We start from the raw sequence: 27,495 nt of genomic DNA, 5'->3' as shown, positions 1-27,495 counted from the left end.
AACTTATTCAGGACTTATATCCAACTTATTCAGGAGTAATATCCAACTTATTCAGGACTTATATCCAACTTATTCAGGACTTATATCCAACTTATTCAAGACTTATATCCAACTTATTCAGGAGTAATATCCAACTTATTCAGGACTTATATCCAACTTATTCAGGACTTATATCCAACTTATTCAAGACTTATATCCAACTTATTCAGGACTAATATCCAACTTATTCAGGACTTATATCCAACTTATTCAAGACTTATATCCAACTTATTCAGGACTAATATCCAACTTATCTAGGACTTATATCCAACTTATTCAGGACTTATATCTAACTTATTCAAGACTTATATCCAACTTATTCAGGACTTATATATCCAACTTATTCACATTAAGCAAGGTAAACTGATAAAAGAGCAACATGCATTTAATGAATAGGAATTTCTGCTTTACACTTTGATTGATCTATATTCTCTTAACAAGGTATAAATAAAACTATGGAAACCGGGTATAAGTGATTGCATAAAATTGAAAATCCAACATAATCATTGCCTACAATTTATTGTCTTTCAATCTCCTTTTGAAATCATTATTGAAATCCTCTTCTGTTTTGACAAAAACCAATTTGGAAAAAAAAGTAAAGCATCATGTTATGTTTACTGAAATTTCTGAATTCTGATAAGACAAGAATGTATTTTTAGAACCATATTATTCAAACAATGAATAAAAGCTATTTTTTTCAAACAATGAGAACTTACAATAACTGTAGGATCTTTAGCTCTGACATAGCCAGCTATGTCTAATTTTTCTATATGAACTGTCCATTCTGATTGTCCACTATTAGTCAGTCCCATTCCAGGCAGTATGGTAAACTGTGAGGTATCTTTGTTACTCTCTTCAAAAGTCAATTGCAATAATAAGCATTTCTGACAAAGAAACATTATAATTTATCTTACCTCCTATACATTTCTAGGAATGTGATTGGTTAAAAGCGCCCTCGTGGAGACTGTGTATATTTCATATCAGGTTAGTAGGGAGGCAGGGCTTATCTCATACACGGTTAGTAGTGGTGTTACATCCCTTTATATTCCTTATAAGGTAGTAGGGAGGCGGAGCTTATTTCATACACAGTTAGTAGTAGTGTCAAGTCCATTTATAAAAACAAAACGGTACTGAGAAAAAGGTTTCAACAGACGAAGAAATTGATGATTAAGATTGAAATAAATTAATAAAACACATTGAAACCTAACAGGTCATTAGTTTAAATTTCACACGTTAAGATAGTCGGTAAGATAAATTTGTTACATAGTGTGCTAGTGACCTACCGGTAATACGGAATATATGGGGTAAGTAAATTCCATATGGGGATTCGAGCTTCGCTCTCACCCCATATGGAATTTACTGACCCCATATATACCGTATTAGGTCACTAGCACACTATGTAACTAATAATATTGTGCTTTCTTTACACAGGTTTGACATCTATCATGTCTATTTATAATATCTGTACTCATCAAACAAGTTTGGCTTTTCACAGTAACATAAGACCAACTGTTGAAATAATTTAGACAACTGCTTAAGAGAGGTATTGTTTAGACGCATGAATGTGCAGTGTAATGAAATATTCTAGAAATCCAATTCCAATACCCTTAAATTGGAGAAGCTTGGTAATATTTTGATGCCCTGGGGATCATTCAAGGAAATGTTTTTAGGAACATGGTAACCTTATGAACAAATGTTAATATATTTCTCTTGAATTTCACATGAAAAATTTGCAGAATCATTGTTGTTAATCCTAGTTATGACATCTAAAATACCTATCAAATGGTTGTTACATAAGTGTATCTGTTACCAATTTCAATAAAATTGTTATATATATGCCTAGTTCTTTCTCCTTAAACCTGATATGTTATTCAATTTCTTTAGTGTGGTTTTGATCTATATTTCACAAGAATCATGGTTTTAATATAAACAGACTATAACTAATGCTGTGGATTCCTTATTATTCGTTGTATATCAATTTTCATGGGTTTCGTAATTACAGGTGAACCACAAATTAAAATGTTCAATGAATTACAAATTTTCTTTAAGCTTTGTATGCAGAGATTGGCAAAACCATGAAATCAAATATCCATGGAAATGGAAGTTTTCCTCAATCCACAAACATTGCTAACCTACACATTTTCATGGTCCCAAAATATGCCTGTCCTTGCAGAAAAAACCTGAGTATTCCAACACCTTGCTTAATCCAACATTTTTTTCTGGTCCCCCAGTGTGTCGGATTAGGCAAGTTACACTGTACATGTAAGCAATCTTCTTTCACCAGTTGAAATTACTCACAAACTTCTTCCCAGCAATTACATACCTTCTTTCTGGACCTCTGATACTGTTCTACCACAATGGGCTAACATGCCACCTGGCCCCCATCCTACTCTAAAGGAACGTCCCATAAATAGTCCTGCATCCTTTATCATAAACTGTTTATCATACATCAGTGATTCTCCAAAGTTTGGGATTGGTCTCTGAACTCTTGACCCTACTATTTTTTTAGGAAAATCATCTGGGTTGAGACCACTGGCCAGTGGCATGTGTTCGGCAACTGGTGGAGGCTGGTATGTTGGTTTACTTGGTCGAATGGGTTCTGGTGTGAGAATTCTATTGTGGAATAACCCACCTATAAAATAGGATGAGAAAATCAGAGGCTTGCGAGGTCATACTTAGAATTTAATGATGTATAAGAGATTCAGTGAGCTATATAAGAAACTAAGATCTGAGAGTCTGCACAATTTCAATTAAATACTGCTAATTCAGAAATTATTGCATTCATATATTACTGCTATTTCTAAAGAATTTATAAATGTGAGTTTGATTATTGAAATTTCAGAAAAAGGTACATACAGATATATCTACCAGGTACCAAATATCATAATGCAAGGTCTTAATTAGGAGACACATTGTGTGCATTAATTAAAAACACTGCAATAAGTTCAGAATTCATTGTATTACACTTAGAAGATACATCCCTAAGCAAATAGATGCTGCAATTTTTGAAAACTATATTTGTTACTGTTATAAAAAATTTGTAAGGGTTCCAAGGAAGCCAGTGTCTCGCCTACTTTTGCTGTTAATTGAAGGCTCAACAAACATAAGGAAAAAAAATAATAATAATATTCCTCTTGATACTATCTTTTGATTGAAAGAAGCTTCTGTCCAAGTTTGGTAAAAATCTAGGATAGTTTATGAATATTATGAAAAATATGGAAAAAGTGGATTTTTTTTTTACAAAAATTACTTCAGGATACTACATGTATCTTATGATCATTAACAAGCTTCTGTCCAAGTTTGGTAGAAATCCAGGAGAGTTTGAGAAAGTTATTAAAATTTCAAAAAATTTTCAAAAATTTTAACCAGAGTGAATACTTGTGGCCGCTGCCGCCGCAATGTATGATCGCTATATCTCACTTTTTCGACAACACGAAGGCTCGACAAAAATGAGACATCATAACTGAAACATTCTTGACAAATTGTCTCATTTGTACTCAATCCTTAGTTCTTTTATATATAAAAGTATCTTACAGAAGAAAAAAGAATAATTTCAGAATGTTTCTCATACCTTGTTCATCTCTCCGTAATTCTGCTTCTTTAGGAAGATGGGTCAGTTTAACAGGGGACATGTATTTTGACTTATAAGCTGAACTAAACAGGCTTGGAACATCTCCCTGTTTCTTTGCTGCTGGTTTAGAAAATAATGTCTTTTGACCTGGGAAAATAAATAAATAAACAATAATTTCTAAAGCTCATCATTTAAATTTATTCATAAAGGCCTATGATAGAAACAAGATTTTATGAATACAGATTCTGCAATGTTTAAACAAATAGAAAACGAGTGAACATCCATTATTTTTGTCAAAAAGTCTGTTTGCTACTTTTGTATTAATGAGTAAAATTGTATTAAAAAAACCTGCACTGTTACTTACCACCATCTCCAATGCCATCTTCATTAAAGAAAGAGGCTTTCATGACCTGAACGTTTCTGGCACTAACACCCATACTACTGGCTAACTTGTGTGATGATGGCTGATCATCCATGTCTTCATCTTCTGAAAAGTATATCAGTGTAAAATAAACAGATGACACGGATTAGGAATAAGTGTAAAGTAAACAGATGACACAAATCAGAGAATGTGTGTAAAATAAACAGATGACACGGGTTAGGAATAAGTGTAAAGTAAATAGATGACACGGATCAGAGAATGTGTGTAAAATAAACAGATGACACGGATTCGGAATAAGTGTAAAGTAAATAGATGACACGGATCAGAGAATGTGTGTAAAATAAACAGATGATACGGATCAGGAATAAGTGTAAAGTAAATAGATGACATGGATCAGAGAATGTGTGTAAAATAAACAGATGACACGGATCAGGAATAAGTGTAAAGTAAATAGATGACACGGATCAGAGAATGTGTGTAAAATAAACAGATGACACGGATCAGGAATAAATGTAAAGTAAATAGATGACACGGATCAGAGAATTTGTGTAAAATAAACAGATGACACGGATCAGGAATAAGTGTAAAGTAAATAGATGACACGGATCAGAGAATGTGTGTAAAATAAACAGATGACACGGATTAGGAATAAGTGTAAAGTAAATAGATGACACGGATCAGAGAATGTGTGTAAAATAAACAGATGACACAGATTAGGAATAAGTGTAAAGTAAACAGATGACACTATTTTCATTTAGATAAAATGTGAAGTAAACAATTGACGTGTATTTTCATTAATTCATCTTGTTAAATCATTACAATATAATACCTAAATATCACTGTTTAAAAGATATACCACTTTTTTTTTAATCATACGACATGATCAAAATAACATTCTGTGTGATCATAAAGGTCAGATAAAAACAAACCACCCTTTATGAGCTTAGACATGTGACCTCAAACAAAGGCTATAGTTGTATATCATCTTCTTATTTCAGATGAAAATCACTTACCTAAATCTTGTAACATGTCGTCAGGAATCTTCTCCTGTGTGATATCTTGGATGATATCGTCGTCATCATCTGCCATGGGTACCACTCTATCTTGTCTGGGATCAGTTACAGGAACGCTCTGCACTGGTTCCCGGTCAGACTGTGGTGGTAGAGGAGGCTGGCCTGGTTTTAATTGGGCAGTGGCCTGTAAAAATAGATATTTTGTAAAAATAGGCATCAGGCTCTGTGTAAAATTCAAGCTTTTCCATCCAAATTCTCTGTTGGTTTGTTATTATCAAACTATAAATTCCGTTTATTTTATAAATTTTTTACTTTAATTTCCCAGATAACAGAAATATAAAACCAAGCAAACCATATCAGCAACCTCATATTGATTGAATATAATACAAAATAAGAATGTGTCCATAGTACAGGAATGCCACACTCCCACTATCATTTTCTATGTTCAGTGGCCACTGTATTTTGGGTCAAAACTTTAATTTGACATTAGAAAGATCATATCATAGGGAACATGTGTACCAAATTTCAAGTTGAGAAGACTTCCATCAAAAACAATCTTGACCCAAAACTGACAGACAGGTGGACGGACAGACCAAAAACCCCTAGGTGGGGTAAAAAAAATCCAGTAAAACCATTAAGAATATATACTGTGGCTTCATGATTATTCTTTTGCTAGGCCACACCAATTTAATTCCTTGTTCTAAATGTGAAAAAATGTTTTAATAGTATTCCAGCTTTCTGCATTCGGAAAAACAATTGTGTCTATTTCCCACACTTTTTTCGTTGTTGTAAACATTAGAAATTAAAAAGCAATCACCTATCACCTATCACTTCAAATCACCACCCTTTAAACTGTTTCGATTAATACAGCTTTCATTCGAAGTAAAGGCCAATTCTTCACAAAATCATGCTGAATTTTGTTGTTAGACTTAAGGAAGCAGAAGAAGTATTACCTTCAGCTGCAATATCGTTTGCCAGTGGAACATAAGTATGCATTTTTATGCACCTAAGTAAGAAGTCTGTTGTTCAGTAGTTGACATTTGTTGGTGTGGTTCATAGGTGATGTTGTTTTGTACACAAATAAGACTTGTTTCTTCTGTTTGAATTGTATTACACTAGTCATTTTGGGGCATTTACTGCTTGCTGTTCGGTGTGTTAGAGCCAAGCCTCCGTTTTGAGGGCCGTACTTTGACCTGTTATTGTTAACTTAAAATACATTATGACTTGGATGGAGAGTGGTCTCATTGGCAAACATACCACATCTCATTTATATAAAGAGTGCCAAAAGGACAAATCACAAAATGAGAACACTAAAACAACAGAGAAACAGGCAACAAACATTAAACCAAAATAAATGGGGAATGTGTCCATGCCCCTGCTTGCATATCATATAAAGTTATAGGGACAGAACTGAAGAACAGGAAAAGTGACCCTACCCAAATTTGTACTTGATCTGAGTTTCGTGGTAAAAAGTAGTGTGTACAAGTTTCATAAAATTTAGTTGATGCAAACTTTAGTTGTTTGTTTATGTGTTACATATTTGTTTTTCTTTCATGTTTTGTACATAAATTAGGCTGTTAGTTTTCTCGTTTGAATTGTTTTACATTGTCATATTGGAGCTTTTTACATCTGACTATGCGGTATGGGCTTTGCTCATTGTTGAAGGCAATACTGTGACCTACAAATGTATATGCACAGAAACTCTAGAAAATTTAGTAACAACCCCAAAATTCAAACTTGATCTGTATTTTGTGGTTATAAGCATTGTGTATAAGTTTCATTGCATTTGTTGAGGCAAACCAAAGTTAGAGAACGGAAACTAAAAAATTCAGCATTTTTTTTGTTTGTAAAGGGCATAACTCTAGAACGGTTTAAGTGATGCCACCAAAATTCAAACTAGAATTGTGTTTTGTGGTATTAAGCATTGTATATTCGCAAAAGGGATTTTATGGCAAGATAGTGAAAAAAGATTTCTGTACTCATGCACATAGGACAGTGACATGGAACTTGAACAAATATTTGCAAGGAAGATTTGGCAGTTGGAACTGTTTGTTAGGTCTAATTGCTGGTTCTGTTGTGTGTCATGGATCAACCTTAACTACATTCCTCACTTCAAGATGTTTCAGGATTAGTCATTCCTTTTTATGCCAATTCTCTGGCCTTGGCAAGTGGACTGATTAAGTCACTCCCTTCTATGCAAATCCTTTATCCTTGGCAAAGCTTGTGGTTGTGACTTTGATTTATTGATGATCCATAATGCTTATGCATATTTTCATAAAAAAAAACCACTTTAACATGTGTTTTAACCTCCCTTTCATCTTAATTAATTTAGGTGGTAAAATGTTAAACACTCAATAAACTAGGGTAAATGTTGGATGGGATGTCATTCAATGTTTACCATCAGTTCGCATTTGACATTGACAAAAAATTAAAAGAATCCACTGACAAGATTTACTGCCTTGCAATTCTGAGAATGGCTTACACAAATGTAACCTATCATTATCAAGTTATTATCTATAGATTCAAATTATTCATATTTCTTTTTTATTTCAAAAATAGCTTTAAAGCAGGTTTCGCAAATATATAAAAAAAATCTTTTAAATTTAGATAACATTATTTATATCATTTAGCTAAAATCAAAATAATAAATCTTTCCATTTTATCCATTCTTAAAAAATGCAATAATACCTGCAAGCAGTAAAATGATGCATTAATACATTTAAATCATTTTATATTAAACAAGAGGCTCTCAAGAGCCTGAATCGCTCACCTTAATTCTTTTGGTTAAATCTCTCATCAATGATTATTTTGGCTTTTCAATTTATTTAAATGTTTTTTGGATCGTCCATTTTTCTTCAAAAGCCAAAAAAAATAATCATTTTCTCCTATGTTCTATTTTAGCCATAGGAGCTATGTTTCTTGACACACAAGGAAATAAAATATAAAATTTATACTAGATACTCTGAAACTCATTTAGCCTAAGTTTGGCTGAAATTGATACAGCAGTTTCAAAGGAGAAGATTTTTTAAAGTAAGTCAACATGATGAACAAATTGTGAAAAAAGTCTTTAAAGGGCAATAACTCCTTAAGTGGTCAATTGACAATTTTGGTCAATTTGACTTAATTGAAGATCTTACTTTGCTGAACATTATTGCTGTTTACAGTTTATTTCTATCTATAATTATATTCAAGATAATAAACAAAAACAGCAAAATTTCCTTAAAATTATCAATTCAGGGGCAGCAACCCAACAACAGGTTGTCTGATTCATCTGAAAATTTCAGGGCAGATAGATCTTGACCTGATAAACAATATTATCCCATGTCAGATTTGCTCTAAATGCTTTGGTTTTTGAGTTATAAGCCAAAAACTGCATTTGACCCCTATGTTCTATTTTTAGCAATGGCGACCATGTTTGTTGATTGATCACAACTTCGGATACAATTTACAAACTAGATACCCTAAGGAACATTCAGTTAAAGTTTGGAAGTATTTGGCCCAGTAGTTTCAGAGGAGAAGATTTTTGTAAAAGATTACTAAGATTTACGAAAAATGGTTAAAAATTGACTATAAAGGGCAATAACTCCTAAAGGGGTCAACTGACCATTTCCGTCATGTTGACTTATTTGTAAATCTTACTTTGCTGAACATTATTCCTGTTTACAGTTTATCTCTATCTATAATAATATTCAAGATAATAACCAAAAACAGCAAAATTTCCTTAAAATTACCAATTCAGGGGCAGCAACCCAACAACAGGTTGTCTGATTCATCTGAAAATTTCAGGGCAGATAGATCTTGACCTGATAAACACTTTTACTGCATGTCAGATTTGCTCTAAATGCTTTGGTTTTTGAGTTATAAGCCAAAAACTGCATTTGACCCCTATGTTCTATTTTTAGCAATGGCGACCATGTTTGTTGATAGATCATAACTTCGGATACAATTTACAAACTAGATACCCTAAGGAACATTCAATTAAAGTTTGGAAGTATTTGGCCCAGTAGTTTCAGAGGAGAAGATTTTTGTAAAAGATTACTAAGATTTACGAAAAATGGTTAAAAATTGACTATAAAGGGCAATAACTCCTAAAGGGGTCAACTGACCATTTCCGTCATGTTGACTTATTTGTAAATCTTACTTTGCCGAACATTATTCCTGTTTACAGTTTATCTCTATCTATAATAATATTCAAGATAATAACCAAAAACAGCAAAATTTCCTTAAAATTACCAATTCAGGGGCAGCAACCCAACAACAGGTTGTCTGATTCATCTGAAAATTTCAGGGCAGATAGATCTTGACCTGATAAACAATATTACCACATGTCAGATTTGCTCTAAATGCTTTGGCTTTTGAGTTATAAGCCAAAAACTGCATTTGACCCCTATGTTCTATTTTTAGCAATGGCGACCATGTTTGTTGATAGATCAAAACTTTGGATACAATTTATAAATTAGATACCCTAAGGAACATTCAGTTAAAGTTTGAAAGTATTTGGCCCAGTAGTTTCAGAGGAGAAGATTCTTGAAATAGTTTACGACGACAGACGACGGACGCCAAGTGATGGCATAAGCTCACTTGTCCCTTCGCGACAGGTGAGCTAAAAAGCTGTGTAATATCCACAAAATATTTGAACTGACAAAAAGGATCAAGAAAACATTAATGCTGTATCTGTCTACCTCATATGGCAGTGATTTTGCTAGCGCTTGTCACTTAGTAATTTACGAAAGGGTTTTCGCATTGACGAAAGTATTCCAAATCAATTTTGTCGTTTAAATTTTGAAAGTGTATTTTTCGCATTAAAATACTATAAATCTTTGTCTTTACGTTTTTGACAAGTTTAAAACCCCCCAGGTAATTAACATTTTAATCAGGTGTTACAAGTTGTGATTACAACTAATCCCCTTATCGCCATCAGATGGGTCACTAATCCGTTGATTATTAATAAACCTCATAATTGACCATCATAATTATTTCCTCAGGAAAATCAGTCAGTTAGCATTTCAACAACCAGGAGTATATTTTCGTCATTTGATCGAAATTGTTACCCCCGGACTGTTCGGATTTGAATTTCAATATTTCTCAAACAATCACAATTTGAAGTTCGTTTGTTAGATTTGTCATTGAAACGCATTTTCGTCACAATTGATATAAATCGCCATCAAAAACTTCAGATTATTTCCATTTAAAATATAGAACTTTATTCAAAACGTTCAGAGATGTCTTCACGAGTTAAACAGGTGCTTCCTATACTATTTGCTTCCCATGCGTAAAAGTATTTCTATGACTATTTATAGACTGATTAAAAACGTAAAATACGAAATCATTTAGAAATAATAAAGGGAGCGAGACAAATATATATCTCTTACTAAAGGAATTTAAACCGAAATATGACAATTTCCTGATGAATCTGGATTCGTTTTGGATTTATCATCCACGTGTCACTTCCTATTTTCGTTTCATTTCAAAACCCAAAGTAGTAAGCGTGATCTATTCTTGATTTGTTTACAACCTCCTTTCAGTCGTTATACTCGTTCCAACTTATAGAAATGATTTCCAAATATCGATTTAGATGTTTTATAAGGATATCATTGCAAGTTAATTTCTGCTGTGATTCCTTGTTTAGAAAAAAATGAATCCAACTTTTGTTGATCAGGAATGTCCTCTGGAACAAACTGAAGAGAAATTGTGAACCAAGTGTTCACATCCCATGTCAGAATCTTTCATAATAAGGGCCAATACAGTCAAATCATACAATACTGACCATGCTGACTGCCAATTGCAATCATGCTTAACATGCTTAAGTCCTTTAAAATCTGTCAAAGTCAAAGATGAAGCTAGTAACATACATCCTTGGTCCCTTGCTGTTACACTAAAAATAGGTTAGCGCACAAAAGTGACTTAAGCCCTCAAAATCCTAGCTTAAACCCTGCATATGGGATTTTATACCAAATGCACATTCAGCTTCATCAAGGATGACCACTTACTAGCTGGAAATATGTGCTACATATGCAATTTGTGTACAAACAAATTAAAACAGTTCATGCATAATCTTTAATGGAAAAACAAATACAAATGGATAAATTTATACAATTTTCATAACATATAAATCAATTAAAAAACATATAAAAAAACAATGGAGTATCCCAAGCAACATTTTAATTCAACTACATATCTAATTTTTTGCATGTCTGATTTAGTCTGGGGTCACAACATGGACTGATGTTTGTTAATTCCATTCCCAAGTACAAAAGGATCATTGTAACAGGGACCTGAGCTTGTGTCATGAATGTTTTGATGTTTTGATTTGTTTGACAACAGACCTATAATCCCAATGTTGTGGTTTAACTGATTAAAAAAGATAGTATTAAAACCTTTGTCAATGGACTTGTTTGTATGACTATAGTTCATTATAACAAAATTTTGTTGTTTTTATTTCAACATCATTGTGTTATGAGTCTTCATCTGATTGTTACATACATAATTGTTTAAGGAAGATTCTAATGCAATGTGTAATATGAATATATAATACTATTTATGATTGGATAAAGTCTGCCTTCAATTACATGATTGATAGTCAGAGTCTTTGGCAAAAACAGTGTGTAATCACAATTGCTGTTTCTGATATTGCATATAATTTTAGTTCTTAACAAATCACAAGTATTGCATCAAAATAAGAAAATTAGTACTGCATTAAATTCATTGATTGCTACTTGCTAGATGTTCAGTCAGTGGAAATTATTTCATGCTTATTCAGGACAAAAAACTATTAATAATAAATACAATATGTAGGTTCTATGCAAGGTTGACCGCCATGCATGAAGGGCAGGATATGAAAGTATAATTGATATGTAGCCTTGCAATAGTCCCCATATCCACCCCTCAAAGAGTTGTTGCAAGGGTCCTTTGACATTATTCACATAATTATAAAACTCCATCATGTGTTTTACATTTTTCTAAATACCACAAAAATTCAATTTGGTTTCATAAAAAATGCTAAAATATTAATCAATCAAACTCACATGCATATAATATTAAAAATTGCTATATGTTTTAATAAGAAACATGACAGCATTATAAGTTATCACAAATACACAGGTATAACATATAATAAAAACTTTAATTACATGTATTTACACTCAATAAAAATAAATAAAACATAATATATATATATATATAAACTTCAATAAAACAAAAATCATGAAAATAATTCCAGACTATCTTCTTAGAAGATAAAACATTTTACAGAAAATTAAGAGGATTTTTTTTCTTTTACTTTCTCATATAGTCAAAATATACCTTAAAATCAAATATTTGTCATACTGACAATGTCTTACAAATACAATTTAATATGACAATCTTTGAAAATAAATGTAAGCATATAATGTTTTCATTTATACAAAAGATTCCTGCAAATAAATAAATTGAGAACTGTTAAATATAAATTTTTCAATACCCTAAAAGAAATAAGTGGTGTAGAAAATAAAACTGTCTCATAAACTTCTGTTGTAAGTTACTTTCATAAGTCATTCATCCATATTGCCATCTAAACTTTCTTTAATATGATGAAGGCTGTTGAGAATACTAATGTACTAGAATTTAAAGTAAGACTGTAATCACAGTATGTCCTTTCTTATTTTATGTATTGCATGGTTAATTCTGGTCTTCAACTTTATCTTCATTATGAGGCCCATTCTAAGGTTGATTATCATCCACAAAAAATCATTGGATCTTGGTAACAGACTGATCACATAGACTTCCTGGTGCATTAGTATTAGGACCACAGGATAACTCTCGTCTCACCACATGAAGATAGAATGATGATTTTATTCCAGTCAAGAATTTTAATTATTTTTTTTTAATCCATCGGTTGATGTATAACGATCTCAAATTAATCACGACAGAGAATGACAGATCAATGACAACAAATACAGAAAGAAAAAAAAAATTCAACAAGAATTTGTTTAGTCCTGAAAGTTGAATATTTTATCTCAATCAATACCACTTAAAGTACACTTTTTCCCATCAACTAAGAGAGATCATTCATGATATGGAATGATTCTCATAAAGTGTTCATGGATTGTGTTTAACTCTGGTTGTCATCTACTGACCTGCATCTTAGCTTGGTGCTGGGCCAGTTCAGAAAGGTCATCCTCATCACTTTCATCCATCCCATATTTGGTAAAATGTTTAACCTGAAAAAATAGAAATTGACATGTTAATTGATGAAAAACACCTAAATTAAAAGTGGAGTGCATAAATACTTAATTGGTAGGTTAAGCATTCAACATGATAGTGAAAAGATATTTTGTGAAATACATTTTTTGTGTGATCATCTTTAACAAGAGATTGTTAAAATGAAAGCAAACCAGTTTTGTTATTAATTTTTATTTGTAGCCTGGCATTTTTCAATATCTCAAGGACCATAACTCCTGAACGGTAAAAGTGACAAACATCAATATCAAACCTGACCTCCATTTTCTCATCAGTAACAATATCTTATTATTTGAATGGCTTTGGTTAACAGTTCATGGGTAAATGCAGAGACAATGTTTGTCAGCCGAGCACCTGCCATACCCCCAAAAATCAATAACTCATTTTTCTTTGGAAATCCGTGTAAACATTGGTAATGGTTCTGATATTTCTGTTAAAAAATCAATATATTGAAAGTTTAAATTAATCTCCTTCCTCCAATTTTCATTAAGAAATGGAATAACCTGGATATTTCTGTTTATTGTTGAAAATTTATATAAATCTCACCTCAAAGACCCATGATCCAGTTTCAGGTCTGTAGTCTGTAAACCTGCCACCTATCCTAGCTGTTATCCCTTCTATTTTCTCATGGTAATTCATGGCTTTCAATCTTTCTGGATCCTGTTTGAAGGAATATCAATGTTATAACATTAAGAGAACTGTTCAATCATAATTAAGTATTGTTAAACAGTGATACTTCAAATGGTTTTATTTTTAAATGTAAAGAAATGTAATTTTTTTTTATTTTACTATTTCATTATTCTTAATCAAACCAAGATCTAGTAATGAATCTTTTCCAAAGATTTGTATCATTGTATGTCGACTGCTGGTTAACCAATGATAGTGACAGAAACTTTGCAACAGCATTTGAAACCTTTCAATTTTGTTCTTGTTGTTGGAGCAGAAACAAATAATACATGAGTTTGGTAACTAATATTGAACCAAATTGGGGCTAAATGGTGTTTTTTTTTCTATTCCTGCTATTTGAATATTTTAGGGTAAGTGATTGTGGTGTATAAATCATTGATCCTTTGATGTGTTATATGTTACAGCAATTTACTATTAATCTGTTCATTGAAAAATTGCTAACATCAAAATATACATAGATTGGTGTTTTAACAACACTTTTAGCATTAATCAGTAATCTTCATTTCAGTAGGAAAATCCTAGTCAATTTAGATTGGAGTTTAGGGCACATGCCACATGCAAGATTTGAACTTACAACCTCAGTGTTGACAGTGTTACATTATAGAAACTGACATGACAAATGTCAACAGGTTAAATGATTCTGTAGAGTTGTTTACCTGAATGGGTTTTCTTGTAGTCTTGTCTACCGGCCAGACACAGTCCAGAGTTATCTCTGCCTTCCTATTCAGACCATCGCCTTGATCAGGTTTATTGTCATCGTCAGGATAAACTATCACTTCTTTCCTTCTGATATGTACTGCAAGAACAAGGCATACATAAATACTTCATGTATAAAATTAGTTTGTGTAAATATTTCTATATTAGTTAAAACAATGTTCTGTCTTTTCCTTTTGCAGTAAATGTAAATATTCCTTACTATTGAATTTTAACAGAATGTGTGTTAGTAGATGGATGTTTTTCCTTTGACATTTCTCTACCTTGAGCTTTTTTTTCTTCAAAACAGTCTTGCTATTTATCTATACACCTTTAATAAAACGTTTTTTCTTTCTTTGTCTAACAGTTTAAATTGTTTCTGTTAAATGCTGGTTTTTTTGGGTTTTTTTTAATATTTTTTTGCAGTCTGCATGTGAGCTTTCATTCCTAGTTCACAATTTAAAAAATTTGTAAGGGTTCCGCGGAACCCAGTGTCTCGCCTATTTTTGCTGTAAATCACAGGCTCAACAACAATGAGGAAAAAAATCAATAAAAATATTCCTCTTGTTACTATTTTATGATTGTAAGAAAATCTAAGTCCATTTGAAAGTAAATTACAGAAAAAAACAGAGTAATCTTTTTACAAACTTTACTTCTGGATACAATCTTATGATCATAAATAAGGTTATTTCCAAGTTTGGTACAAACCCAGGATAGTTTAAGAAAGTTATTTAAATTTTAAAAACTTTAACCACAGAGTGAATGTAATGGTTCCCTGCAGAAAAAACTAAGTCCATTTATAAGTAAAATACGGAAAAAATTGAATTTTATTTTTACAAAATTTTCTTCTGGATACTATCTTATGATCATAAACAAGCTTCTGTCCAAGTTTGGTACAAACCCAGGATAGTTAAAGAAAGTTATTAAAATTCTAAAAACTTTAACCACAGAGTGAATGTAATGTTTCCCCGCAGAAAAAACTAAGTCCATTTATAAGTAAAATACGGAAAAAATGGAATTTTATTTTTACAAAATTTACTTCTGGATATTATCTTATGATCATAAACAAGCTTCTGTCCAAGTTTGGTACAAACCCAGGATAGTTTGAGAAAGTTATTAAAATTCTAAAAACTTTAACCACAGAGTGAATGTTTTGTTTCCCCGCAGAAAAAACTAAGTCCATTTATAGTAAAATACGGAAAAAATGGAATTTTATTTTTACAAAATTTACTTCTGGATACTATCTTATGATCATAAACAAGCTTCTGTCAAAGTTTGGTAGAAATCCAGTATAGTTTAAGAAAGTTATTAAAATTTCAAAAACTTTAACCACAGAGTGAATATTTGTTGACGCCGCCGACGACGACAGAATGTAGGATCGCTTAGTCTCGCTTTTTCGACTAAAGTCGAAGGCTTGACAAAAAGAACTCATCAGAGATGCCAGGTTTATAATTTGGGATGGAGACGAACAGTTTTTTGTATACATAATCTTATAAGTAACTCTAAAATCACAACAATTTTTGGAGGCCAAGTATAGGTAGAGTAGAATAGGCTTACCAATCTCGTCTAGATTGAGTCCAGCTACGTTGACCACTCCAGGGAAGTACACACTACCATAACCTTCTCTACCAATAGTGAAACCATCAACAAAACAATCTCCATTCTCATTCACCATCTCTGCTAACTCCTCCATGCTAGGGAGTGTGTAATACTCAGGTCGAGTCAGGACAATACCGGCAGCATGTGGAGGGGTGGGAGTCTTCTACAAAAAAAAAATTAAAAATTAAGAAATTTGAATATTCTTAAAAATGTTCAGAAAATGGATCAAACAACTTTGTAATCAGTAAATTTAAACTACTACAGTGGATTCATCATTATTCTTTGGACACCAATTTTCGTTGGTACAGGTGAATCACGAAAGTAAATGTTCAATGAATAACAAAATTTCTTTAGGCTTGTACAAAGCAGGCTTAAGTAAAACCACAAAATCAAATATCCATGAACATGTTAGTTTCCATAATCCACAAAAAATTGGTGCAAAGAAAATAAATGAATCTGATTTACATAAAAGGTTTTCTATATAATACAAAAAGTAGTCAAATTATAAACTATAATTCAGTCTTCTGAATCCAAATTTTTGTTAAATATTCAATGTTCCAACTTCTGCCACATAATAACTTACTGGTCTTCTTTCTAGACTTTCATCTCTTTGTGTAATATCTAAATCTGTTTCATCAGCTGACCGTGACGACAACTTTCCTCCTTTGTTCTGTACATTTAACATGGCTATTGTGTCGTCTAAGTTCTGACTAGGTACTTTCTGGAATCTCAGATTATTCTCTGGTTCTGGAATGTCCTTACTAACACTTCTTTCAATTGGCCTGAATATAAATAATAAACATGTATAAACAAGACTACATTCAGTGGTGTAAAAGTTAGAAAAGTACCAAAGTGGATACTAAAAATAAAGAACTGAAAAAAATAAAAGACTAAAGAGTTTTTGTTTAAGAGATTCTGTACTAGTAATGTCCATGTACACACATCTTTTTAAAAAGTCCAAGTGATTTTGTATCTAAGATTATCTTATTTGACATCTTTTTTTCTTCATTTTGTAAAAATGTTGACTCCATTTTAAGGGTACACACCAAACATTTTGTTTTGGAACAAGGTACTTCCCAGAAAGGTTGGTGCTTTGAAGAGATTTTATAATGTTCCATTGAACTGCTGCCAATTGATGAAGGAAGCTTTTATTCTATAACATAATGTAACTTACATGCTATGGGAAGTATTCTGAAGGAAGCTAGGATCTGTATCATTAAGAGATTGTTCATTGTGTAAATCTTCTATCACTGATGAGGCACGACTTGGGGAATTAAATGTTACTTACATGCTATGGGAAGTATTCTGAAGGAAGCTAGGATCTGTATCATTGAGATTGTTCATTATGTGAATCCTCTATCACTGATGAGGCACGACTTGGGGAATTAGATGTTACTTACATGCTATGAGAAGTATTCTGAAGGAAGCTAGGATCTGTATCGTTGAGAGATTGTTCATTGTGTGAATCCTCTATCACTGATGAGGCACGACTTGGGGAATTAGATGTTACTTACATGCTATGAGAAGTATTCTGAAGGAAGCTAGGATCTGTATCGTTGAGAGATTGTTCATTATGTGAATCCTCTATCACTGATGAGGCACGACGGGGAATTAGATGTTACTTACATGCTATGGGAAGTATTCTGAAGGAAGCTAGGATCTGTATCATTGAGAGATTGTTCATTATGTGAATCCTCTATCACTGATGAGGCACGACTTGGGGAATTAGATGTTACTTACATGCTATGGGAAGTATTCTGAAGGAAGCTAGGATCTGTATCATTGAGCGATTGTTCATTATGTAAATCTTCTATCACTGATGAGGCACGACTTGGGGAATTAGATGTTACCTACATGCTATGAGAAGTATTCTGAAGGAAGCTAGGATCTGTATCATTGAGTGATTGTTCATTATGTGAATCCTCTATCACTGATGAGGCACGACTTGGGGAATTAGATGTTACTTACATGCTATGGGAAGTATTCTGAAGGAAGCTAGGATCTGTATCATTGAGCGATTGTTCGTTATGTAAATCTTCTATCACTGATGAGGCACGACTTGGGGAATTAGATGTTACTTACATGCTATGAGAAGTATTCTGAAGGAAGCTCGGATCTGTATCATTGAGAGATTGTTCGTTATGTAAATCTTCTATCACTGATGAGGCACGACTTGGGGAATTAGATGTTACTTACATGCTATGAGAAGTATTCTGAAGGAAGCTCGGATCTGTATCATTGAGTGATTGTTCGTTATGTAAATCTTCTATCACTGATGAGGCACGACTTGGGGAATTAGATTCTGTTCCAGTTTTCCTTAATACAAGTTTCTTTATGCTCTTCTTTGGCATAAATGATTCATTACCAAAACTAAAGTCTTCATCTTCTAGTCCTTCAAATATCTGGGACTGAAATAAAAATTTCATTTTGAAAAGAACAATATGGGTAAAATATATAATAGATCATCTTTAATATAACAAACATTCCAGAGTATTGTCAATTAGAAAGAAACAGCCAAGCAGAACTGAAAATCTTTCACACAGTACAAATAAAACATTTATACTTACAGACAACCCATCAAATCTTAATAATAAGCTAAGTAATACAACAAAAAGTTTGATGTAAAATGATTTCAAAATATTGCAAATCAGTAAGTGACAACCAAGCTGCTCTGAAAAATGCTTGCATGGTACAAATCAAAGTATATAGTTCCTAGACCAAATAGTAAATCAGAATTTATTACAGAAGCTGAAAAATATGTAGCTGAACTATACACAGACAAATTGTAGCTGAACTATACACAGACAAATTGTAGTTGAACTATACACAGACAAATTGTAGCTGAACTATACAGACAAATTGTAGCTGAACTATACACAGACAAATTGTAGCTGAACTATACACAGACAAATTGTAGCTGAACTATACACAGACAAATGGTTGCATTGGTTGATTGATTGATTTTCTTTTATTATCAAAATTAAAGTCTCCATTATTTTTAATGTACTGAAAGATGCTTCTTACTAACTTACAAAATAATTAATTCATTTTATATAGAACTGCATCATAAATAGTAGTAATATAACTACCTTGGACCCATTAAGTACATTATGTAATGACTTTGGTTTAACTCTGGCTGTTGGTCTTGGACTAACTCTGGTTTAACTCTGGTTTACCTTGGGCCCATTAAGAACATTGTGTAATGACTTAGGTTTAACTCTGGCTTACCTTGGACCCATTAAGTACATTATGTAATGACTTTGGTTTAACTCTGGCTGTTGGTCTTGGACTAACTCTGGTTTAACTCTGGTTTACCTTGGGCCCATTAAGAACATTGTGTAATGACTTAGGTTTAACTCTGGCTTACCTTGGGCCCATTAAGAACATTGTGTAATGACTTTGGTTTAACTCTGGCTTACCTTGGAACCATTAAGTACATTATGTAATGACTTTGGTTTAACTCTGGCTGTTGGTCTTGGACTAACTTTGAACTGACTGGTCAATACAGCTTTCTGTGCTATTGGATTTGTTGGCTTTAACAGGTCTTCTCTCTTAGTTTCAGTCTAGAAAATATAACGTGCAACATCAATGTGAATTTGTTCACGAAGGTAAAACGACTCCAAAAGCTGTTTCAAGAAATTCTGAACTAAGATTCTATCATGTCTATCAGACAGTGAGATGATTGAAGAAATTAATTATTTCAATGATTTGAAATTTTTGCCTGGAAACAAGATGATAATACCCAATTATGACACAAGGATCTCATTTTTAAAATAATTTCTTCGTGGATTTCGTGGTTCAATTGAAACATGAAATTAAATGTTCAACAAATGACAAATTTTTTATAGGCTTGTATACCAACTTCAGCAAAACTATGAAATTAAATATTCAAAAACTTGTAAGTTTTCCTTAATCTACAAAAACTTGTACCCATGAAAAATTAAATAATTCCACAATAGTGTGTCCATACCTGTTTGAGGTTCCAGAAAAGAGGAGAATCCCCATAGGGTGAGTGATTCAAGGCTAGTAACTGTTGTTGTATCTGTTGTGGAGTTGGTCCTGAATTCTGAGGATTGGCTGCACTGTAAAATATAATTAAACACATTTATTTTCAATGCTCGACAAGAGGAAGAAGTTGATATTTTCTGTCAAAAACAAAAGGCACTGTCTCAGACTCATGTTTTGAAAGTATTCAATATTTTAGTGTATATTTTATTTTCGTTAGTGAACAATTAAAGATTTTGATAAGTTATTTACATCCTAATCGATAAAATAAAGATGTCAGGTTATTCTGGCGTCCAAGTCCTATAGTGTCTGAAAACAGGGAATTGTCAAAATTTTGTATTTTAGAAGTTAATGAAAACATTACTGACATATGTACACAAATAATTGATGTTTTCTATCCCTCAAAAGAATTTTTTCCAGAGTTTCCGTTACTTATTTCTAATGTTCAGCTTTGTATTCCTTGTCTTGTTAAACCTGTGTTGTTTTTGACATTATTTACTGTGACATCAATATCTATGAAACTTGAAATTTCATTGTTTTTTTAGCATCAAATTCATATGCTTTGTAACACACAAAATAACAAACTAAAACAATATTGTTGTATCTTCTAAAACTTGTTTGACTTTCTTATTTTAATTCATTATTATCAACTGACACCAAACCTGAAGAAGATTATATTTAAGAGAAAGACTACAAATTTCATGAACTACCATTTAACATTAAAGACATTTAGAACATTAGATATCCATTTAGTGCTATGTTTTGTGAGATAGATGAGTGGTGTTACGTGATGACCAGAACTGATGTTTATTTAGTGATGTGTGCAGGCTCTCACCAGTATATTTATATCTACATAAAGTCACAGCAGAAATGTTAAATATATTCACTCCCTATTTTGAAGATTTAGAGTTGATTGTTTCAAGTCCAGTGTCAAATATTTCATGTATGATCCTATTAATCATGTTTATGATTACTTTTGGAATTTACAATTGATTTACTAAGGATTTTTTTTTTCTAAATTGTTCGTTCCTCAAAACAACAAATAGTAATTCTATGTAATGTCTTCTTTTGTGAGGATTAAATCTGGTGATGATAATTCCAAGCAATGACCTGTAAAGCTATTATTTAGCATAACATTTTTTTTAAATAACAATAAGAAGATATGGTATGATTGCCAATCAAGGAGTTAACTATCTATCAAAGTTCAAATGAAGAGGACGTATGTTTGTTTTAAGTTATATCATGTCTTTTATTTGGAGAAGTTTTCACAATATTTATACATCATTTGAACAATGTAAAGCAAAGGAAAATAAACAGAAATCCCAATGACAATGCAAACATTATTTTGTCCAATCTTGAATAACAGAAGTTCTTTTACTTAGGTTTTGTTAAGTGGGTGAAGTGATTTTGTATCATGAATAAATGTAATTTAATATCTTTTATGTGATGAATCTATTCTAAAATTTCTGTTAAAAATGTTAGTTTGAGGAAAAAAAATTGTGTATTTTTTAAGTCAATGAACCCTTGTAATATTTTAATTGTTTAGGCTAACTGAGTCAGAAATTATTAGTTAGATATTTTGCTGAAATGGGAAGTTTGAATAGTAAAAATAAAAACTAGCTGTCTTCAATATCAAAGTACAAATCACATCAAACACAACTTACAATTCAAACATTTGTTTTTTCCTCCTACAAAGCATGTTTACTATCTTAACAAAAAAACATTTCAATTTAATAACCTCCCTTTCATTGAATGCAATTTTACACCTTACATTTCTGAAAAGACAATTCTATGATTTTTTTCTCAAAGTAGATTACAAATAAATTGAAGTATTCATGTGCGAACACAACTGGCACTCGTATCTTGTGTTTATCTTAACAATTGCTTTAAAATACCTATCTCACTCCTGATGTAAATACTTACAATTAAGTGTGCAGTGATATTAAAATGAACTTAATCAAAAGAAAATTTCTCTTTCATTTGAGAGGAACAAACATCTAATTTCTCTCCAAAACTAACCAATTATCAAAACGAAAAAGATATTGATAGAAAGGACAAAAATGTTTGGATCCATTTTCTGCGACAATTGGTCGGACAAAAGAATAATAAACTTAAATAATTGACATCTTAACTTGTTTATCTGCAAGAATTGGTTGAAGGCAGCAAATTTTTCTTGAAAATACAAATTCTTAATGCAAATTTTTTAGTTCCTTCAGTTTCTTCATAGAAATAACGACAAATTATGAACATCAAGGGAAGTGACTCACGTTGACAACATGGTGCTGGCTCCTCCCAGATTTAATGATGGCTGTGCTGTATTAAATCCTCCTCCAAAACCTACAAGGACATTGTATACATTATTTCTTAAATCTAAACATTCGGTAAATGATCTTTTTTATCAAATTATTTTGTCCAATAACAATATTTGTTAAGGTTTGACAACAAAGTGCAATAACAAATAAATTATTCATAAATTTTACCATTTCATCATGCCTCCACTAAAGACAATTTAATTTTCAATCTTAAACACAAAGTTTAATTTTAAATATTCCAAATTTAACTGTTGAGAACTAGTTGAAAAAATATCATAATGCAGGAAGTGTTGGAATCTGTTTCTCTACTTAGACAATATGTAGACAAACTTTTTTTTGTTTTTTCAATGATCTGCAGAAAGATGAAATCTTTCAATTTGAGGTCATCAGACATGGTCGCCCTTTTTAGAATGTCACAATAAAATAATAAGAGGACAGAAAGAAAATTTGACGTTTCAATTTAATTTTGACCAATGAGGAACTGATAATAAGTTGGAAGACTTATGAGTATAAATTAAAAATTAAAAAACACATTTGTTTATGCATATAATTTTTCTATAATATATCAATTCAGCCCATGACTCTATTTATACCTGTAAAGGTACTAGCTCCTGTACTAGCACCAAAACCAAATCCAGCAGGTTTAGCTGTGTTCGCTCCAAACAGGCCACCAGGAGTTGCACCAAGACTGAAGCTAGGAGCTGATGTTGTAGTACCAAATCCAACTGGTTTAGCTCCAAATAAACTGCTCCCTGTACTGGTACCTGTAACGTTGTTAAGAATGTTATAATGAAAACTATGCTACATTCATGAAAATTAAACAACTTCTGGATACTTTTTTTTTTAATCTTAAACTTAAAAATACTTGTTTTTCTGAATTGTTTTTTTTTTCTATTTTGTGAATGAACTTTTCATAAATTACATGATTGAATGTTGTTTGCTAAATGTCTAGTGGCAAATATTAAATGCATTTTTAGTACAAAACTACTTACGTCAAAGTTTTTACCAAATTAATTCATCTGTCACTTCTGCAAATGATTTTATTTGACGTAATTTTATGGGAAAGTTTAACATATAAACTATCATAGTTTCCTCAAGATCATACTCGCAAATGATGTCAAGGGAGAGCCGAAAAATTCATTCCCTGAAATTTCCACAATAAATTATCATCTGTTCATTTTCCCTACCATGAATTGGTAAGATATTTTGATTATACTCACATGTATCATTGAACAGGGCCAGCCAGAGGACAATATTCCTTTATACTCACATGTATCATTGAACAGGGACAAACCAGTCAGAGGACATGAATTGGTAAGATATTTTGATTATACTCACATGTACCATTGAACAGGGACAAACCAGCCAGAGGACATGAATTGGTAAGATATTTTGATTATACTCACATGTATCATTGAACAGGGACAAACCAGCCAGAGGACATGAATTGGTAAGATATTTTGATTATACTCACATGTATCATTGAACAGAACCAGCCAGAGGACAATATTACTGGATTAATCAGTCTTTGATTATACTCACATGTATCATTGAACAGGACCAGCCAGAGGACAATATTCCTGGATTAATCAGTCTTTGATTATACTCACATGTATCATTGAACAGGACCAGCCAGATGACAATATTACTGGATTAATCAGTCTTTGATTATACTCACATGTATCATTGAACAGGACCAGCCAGAGGACAATATTCCTGGATTAATCAGTCTTTGATTATACTCACATGTATCATTGAACAGGACCAGCCAGAGGACAATATTACTGGATTAATCAGTCTTTGATTATACTCACATGTATCATTGAACAGGACCAGCCAGAGGACAATATTCCTGGATTAATCAGTCTTTGATTATACTCACATGTATCATTGAACAGGACCAGCCAGAGGACAATATTCCTGGATTAATCAGTCTTTGATTATACTCACATGTATCATTGAACAGGACCAACCAGAGGACAATATTCCTGGATTAATCAGTCTTTGATTATACTCACATGTATCATTGAACAGGACCAGCCAGAGGACAATATTCCTTGATTAATCAGTCTTTGATTATACTCACATGTATCATTGAACAGGACCAGCCAGAGGACAATATTCCTGGATTAATCAGTCTTTGATTATACTCACATGTATCATTGAACAGGACCAGCCAGAGGACAATATTCCTGGATTAATCAGTCTTTGATTATACTCACATGTATCATTGAACAGGACCAGCCAGAGGACAATATTCCTGGATTAATCAGTCTTTGATTATACTCACATGTATCATTGAACAGGACCAGCCAGAGGACAATATTCCTGGATTAATCAGTCTTTGATTATACTCACATGTATCATTGAACAGGACCAGCCAGAGGACAATATTCCTGGATTAATCAGTCTTTGATTATACTCACATGTATCATTGAACAGGACCAGCCAGAGGACAATATTCCTGGATTAATCAGTCTTTGATTATACTCACATGTATCATTGAACAGGACCAACCAGAGGACAATATTCCTGGATTAATCAGTCTTTGATTATACTCACATGTATCATTGAACAGGACCAGCCAGAGGACAATATTCCTTGATTAATCAGTCTTTGATTATACTCACATGTATCATTGAACAGGACCAGCCAGAGGACAATATTCCTGGATTAATCAGTCTTTGATTATACTCACATGTATCATTGAACAGGACCAACCAGAGGACAATATTCCTGGATTAATCAGTCTTTGATTATACTCACATGTATCATTGAACAGGACCAGCCAGAGGACAATATTCCTGGATTAATCAGTCTTTGATTATACTCACATGTATCATTGAACAGGACCAGCCAGAGGACAATATTCCTGGATTAACCAGTCTTTGATTATACTCACATGTATCATTGAACAGGACCAGCCAGAGGACAATATTCCTGGATTAATCAGTCTTTGATTATACTCACATGTATCATTGAACAGGACCAGCCAGAGGACAATATTCCTGGATTAATCAGTCTTTGATTATACTCACATGTATCATTGAACAGGACCAGCCAGAGGACAATATTCCTGGATTAATCAGTCTTTGATTATACTCACATGTATCATTGAACAGGACCAGCCAGAGGACAATATTACTGGATTAATCAGTCTTTGATTATACTCACATGTATCATTGAACAGGACCAGCCAGAGGACAATATTCCTGGATTAATCAGTCTTTGATTATACTCACATGTATCATTGAACAGGACCAGCCAGAGGACAATATTCCTGGATTAATCAGTCTTTGATTATACTCACATGTATCATTGAACAGGACCAGCCAGAGGACAATATTCCTGGATTAATCAGTCTTTGATTATACTCACATGTATCATTGAACAGGACCAGCCAGAGGACAATATTCCTTGATTAATCAGTCTTTGATTATACTCACATGTATCATTGAACAGGACCAGCCAGAGGACAATATTCCTGGATTAATCAGTCTTTGATTATACTCACATGTATCATTGAACAGGACCAGCCAGAGGACAATATTCCTGGATTAATCAGTCTTTGATTATACTCACATGTATCATTGAACAGGACCAGCCAGAGGACAATATTCCTGGATTAATCAGTCTTTGATTATACTCACATGTATCATTGAACAGGACCAGCCAGAGGACAATATTCCTTGATTAATCAGTCTTTGATTATACTCACATGTATCATTGAACAGGACCAGCCAGAGGACAATATTCCTTGATTAATCAGTCTTTGATTATACTCACATGTATCATTGAACAGGACCAGCCAGAGGACAATATTCCTGGATTAATCAGTCTTTGATTATACTCACATGTATCATTGAACAGGACCAACCAGAGGACAATATTCCTGGATTAATCAGTCTTTGATTATACTCACATGTATCATTGAACAGGACCAGCCAGAGGACAATATTCCTGGATTAATCAGTCTTTGATTATACTCACATGTATCATTGAACAGGACCAACCAGAGGACAATATTCCTGGATTAATCAGTCTTTGATTATACTCACATGTATCATTGAACAGGACCAACCAGAGGACAATATTCCTGGATTAATCAGTCTTTGATTATACTCACATGTATCATTGAACAGGACCAGCCAGAGGACAATATTCCTGGATTAATCAGTCTTTGATTATACTCACATGTATCATTGAACAGGGACAAACTAGCCAGAAGACAATATTCCTGGATTAATCAGTCTCCAACAAAACAAGAAATAACATTTTTTTAATTGAATAAATCTTATCTATTCTTACCAAAAGCAGGTGCTTGTGAAGTAGCTCCAAAGAGTCCAGTCCCTGCAGGTTTATTAAACAGATTTGTCTGACCAAACCCTGTTGTTGATGTCACAGGTGTAGCCCCAAATGCTGGCTTGTTAGTACCAAATAAACCTCCCTACAAATAGAACATGAAGGTAACATGTCATTTCAAATAGATTGTTTTAATAAATATTAATAATGAGTGTTATTAAATCAAAAGGAATATAAAAGAATTGGGGTAGAACTTTTCTATGGGTATATCTTACATATAAGTATAAACAGAATTTCCTTAGTATAAATGTTTCATTTCAGAACGGACATGCAACTTAGTATTGAACTGTATCTTTTATTGTGAGCATGAATAAATTAACTCAGAGCACCAAAGTTGTATTAGTAATATAAATCTTTTTAAAATCATAATACTAACCGTGGAGGTACTAGTACCGAATCCTCCTGTCCCTCCACCAAAACCAGTGGATGCTCCAAAACCTGCAGTTCCTGTGCTACCAAATAATGAAGACTGTGTTGTAGCTGCCTGGGTACTTCCAAATAGAGGCTGAAAACAAAGCAAAAATGAAGTTTGAAAGTATATTATACATTAAAAACTTTGTATATCATTTTAATTAACTGTTAAGACAGAGATATTCCCCTGTATGTAATTTTGAC

General features: G+C 32.6%; 1 protein-coding gene across 10 annotated transcripts in view; it reads right to left on the bottom strand.

The window, feature by feature from the left end:
• Positions 1 to 27,495, bottom strand: part of LOC139484715 (nuclear pore complex protein Nup98-Nup96-like) — a 75,275-nt gene that overhangs the window by 10,806 nt on the left and 36,974 nt on the right. For 6 of the 10 annotated variants that reach the window (XM_071268597.1, XM_071268593.1, XM_071268591.1 and 3 more), the window contains 17 exons: positions 27,257 to 27,385; positions 26,827 to 26,965; positions 23,112 to 23,282; positions 22,474 to 22,543; positions 20,172 to 20,283; positions 19,621 to 19,764; positions 18,398 to 18,609; positions 16,785 to 16,983; positions 16,160 to 16,364; positions 14,566 to 14,705; positions 13,769 to 13,882; positions 13,120 to 13,203; positions 5,006 to 5,189; positions 3,975 to 4,097; positions 3,611 to 3,757; positions 2,363 to 2,671; positions 756 to 892 (listed from right to left, as the gene is read on the bottom strand). In XM_071268597.1, coding sequence (XP_071124698.1) covers positions 756 to 892; positions 2,363 to 2,671; positions 3,611 to 3,757; positions 3,975 to 4,097; positions 5,006 to 5,189; positions 13,120 to 13,203; positions 13,769 to 13,882; positions 14,566 to 14,705; positions 16,160 to 16,364; positions 16,785 to 16,983; positions 18,398 to 18,609; positions 19,621 to 19,764; positions 20,172 to 20,283; positions 22,474 to 22,543; positions 23,112 to 23,282; positions 26,827 to 26,965; positions 27,257 to 27,385 — 2,619 coding nt within the window. The other 4 variants (XM_071268595.1, XM_071268599.1, XM_071268594.1 and 1 more) reach the window with 1 other exon arrangement.

This window comes from Mytilus edulis, chromosome 8 (genome assembly GCF_963676685.1).
Source record: "Mytilus edulis chromosome 8, xbMytEdul2.2, whole genome shotgun sequence".
NCBI classification, from domain to species: domain Eukaryota; kingdom Metazoa; phylum Mollusca; class Bivalvia; order Mytilida; family Mytilidae; genus Mytilus; species Mytilus edulis.
This window is presented reverse-complemented; position numbering and strand designations above follow the sequence as displayed.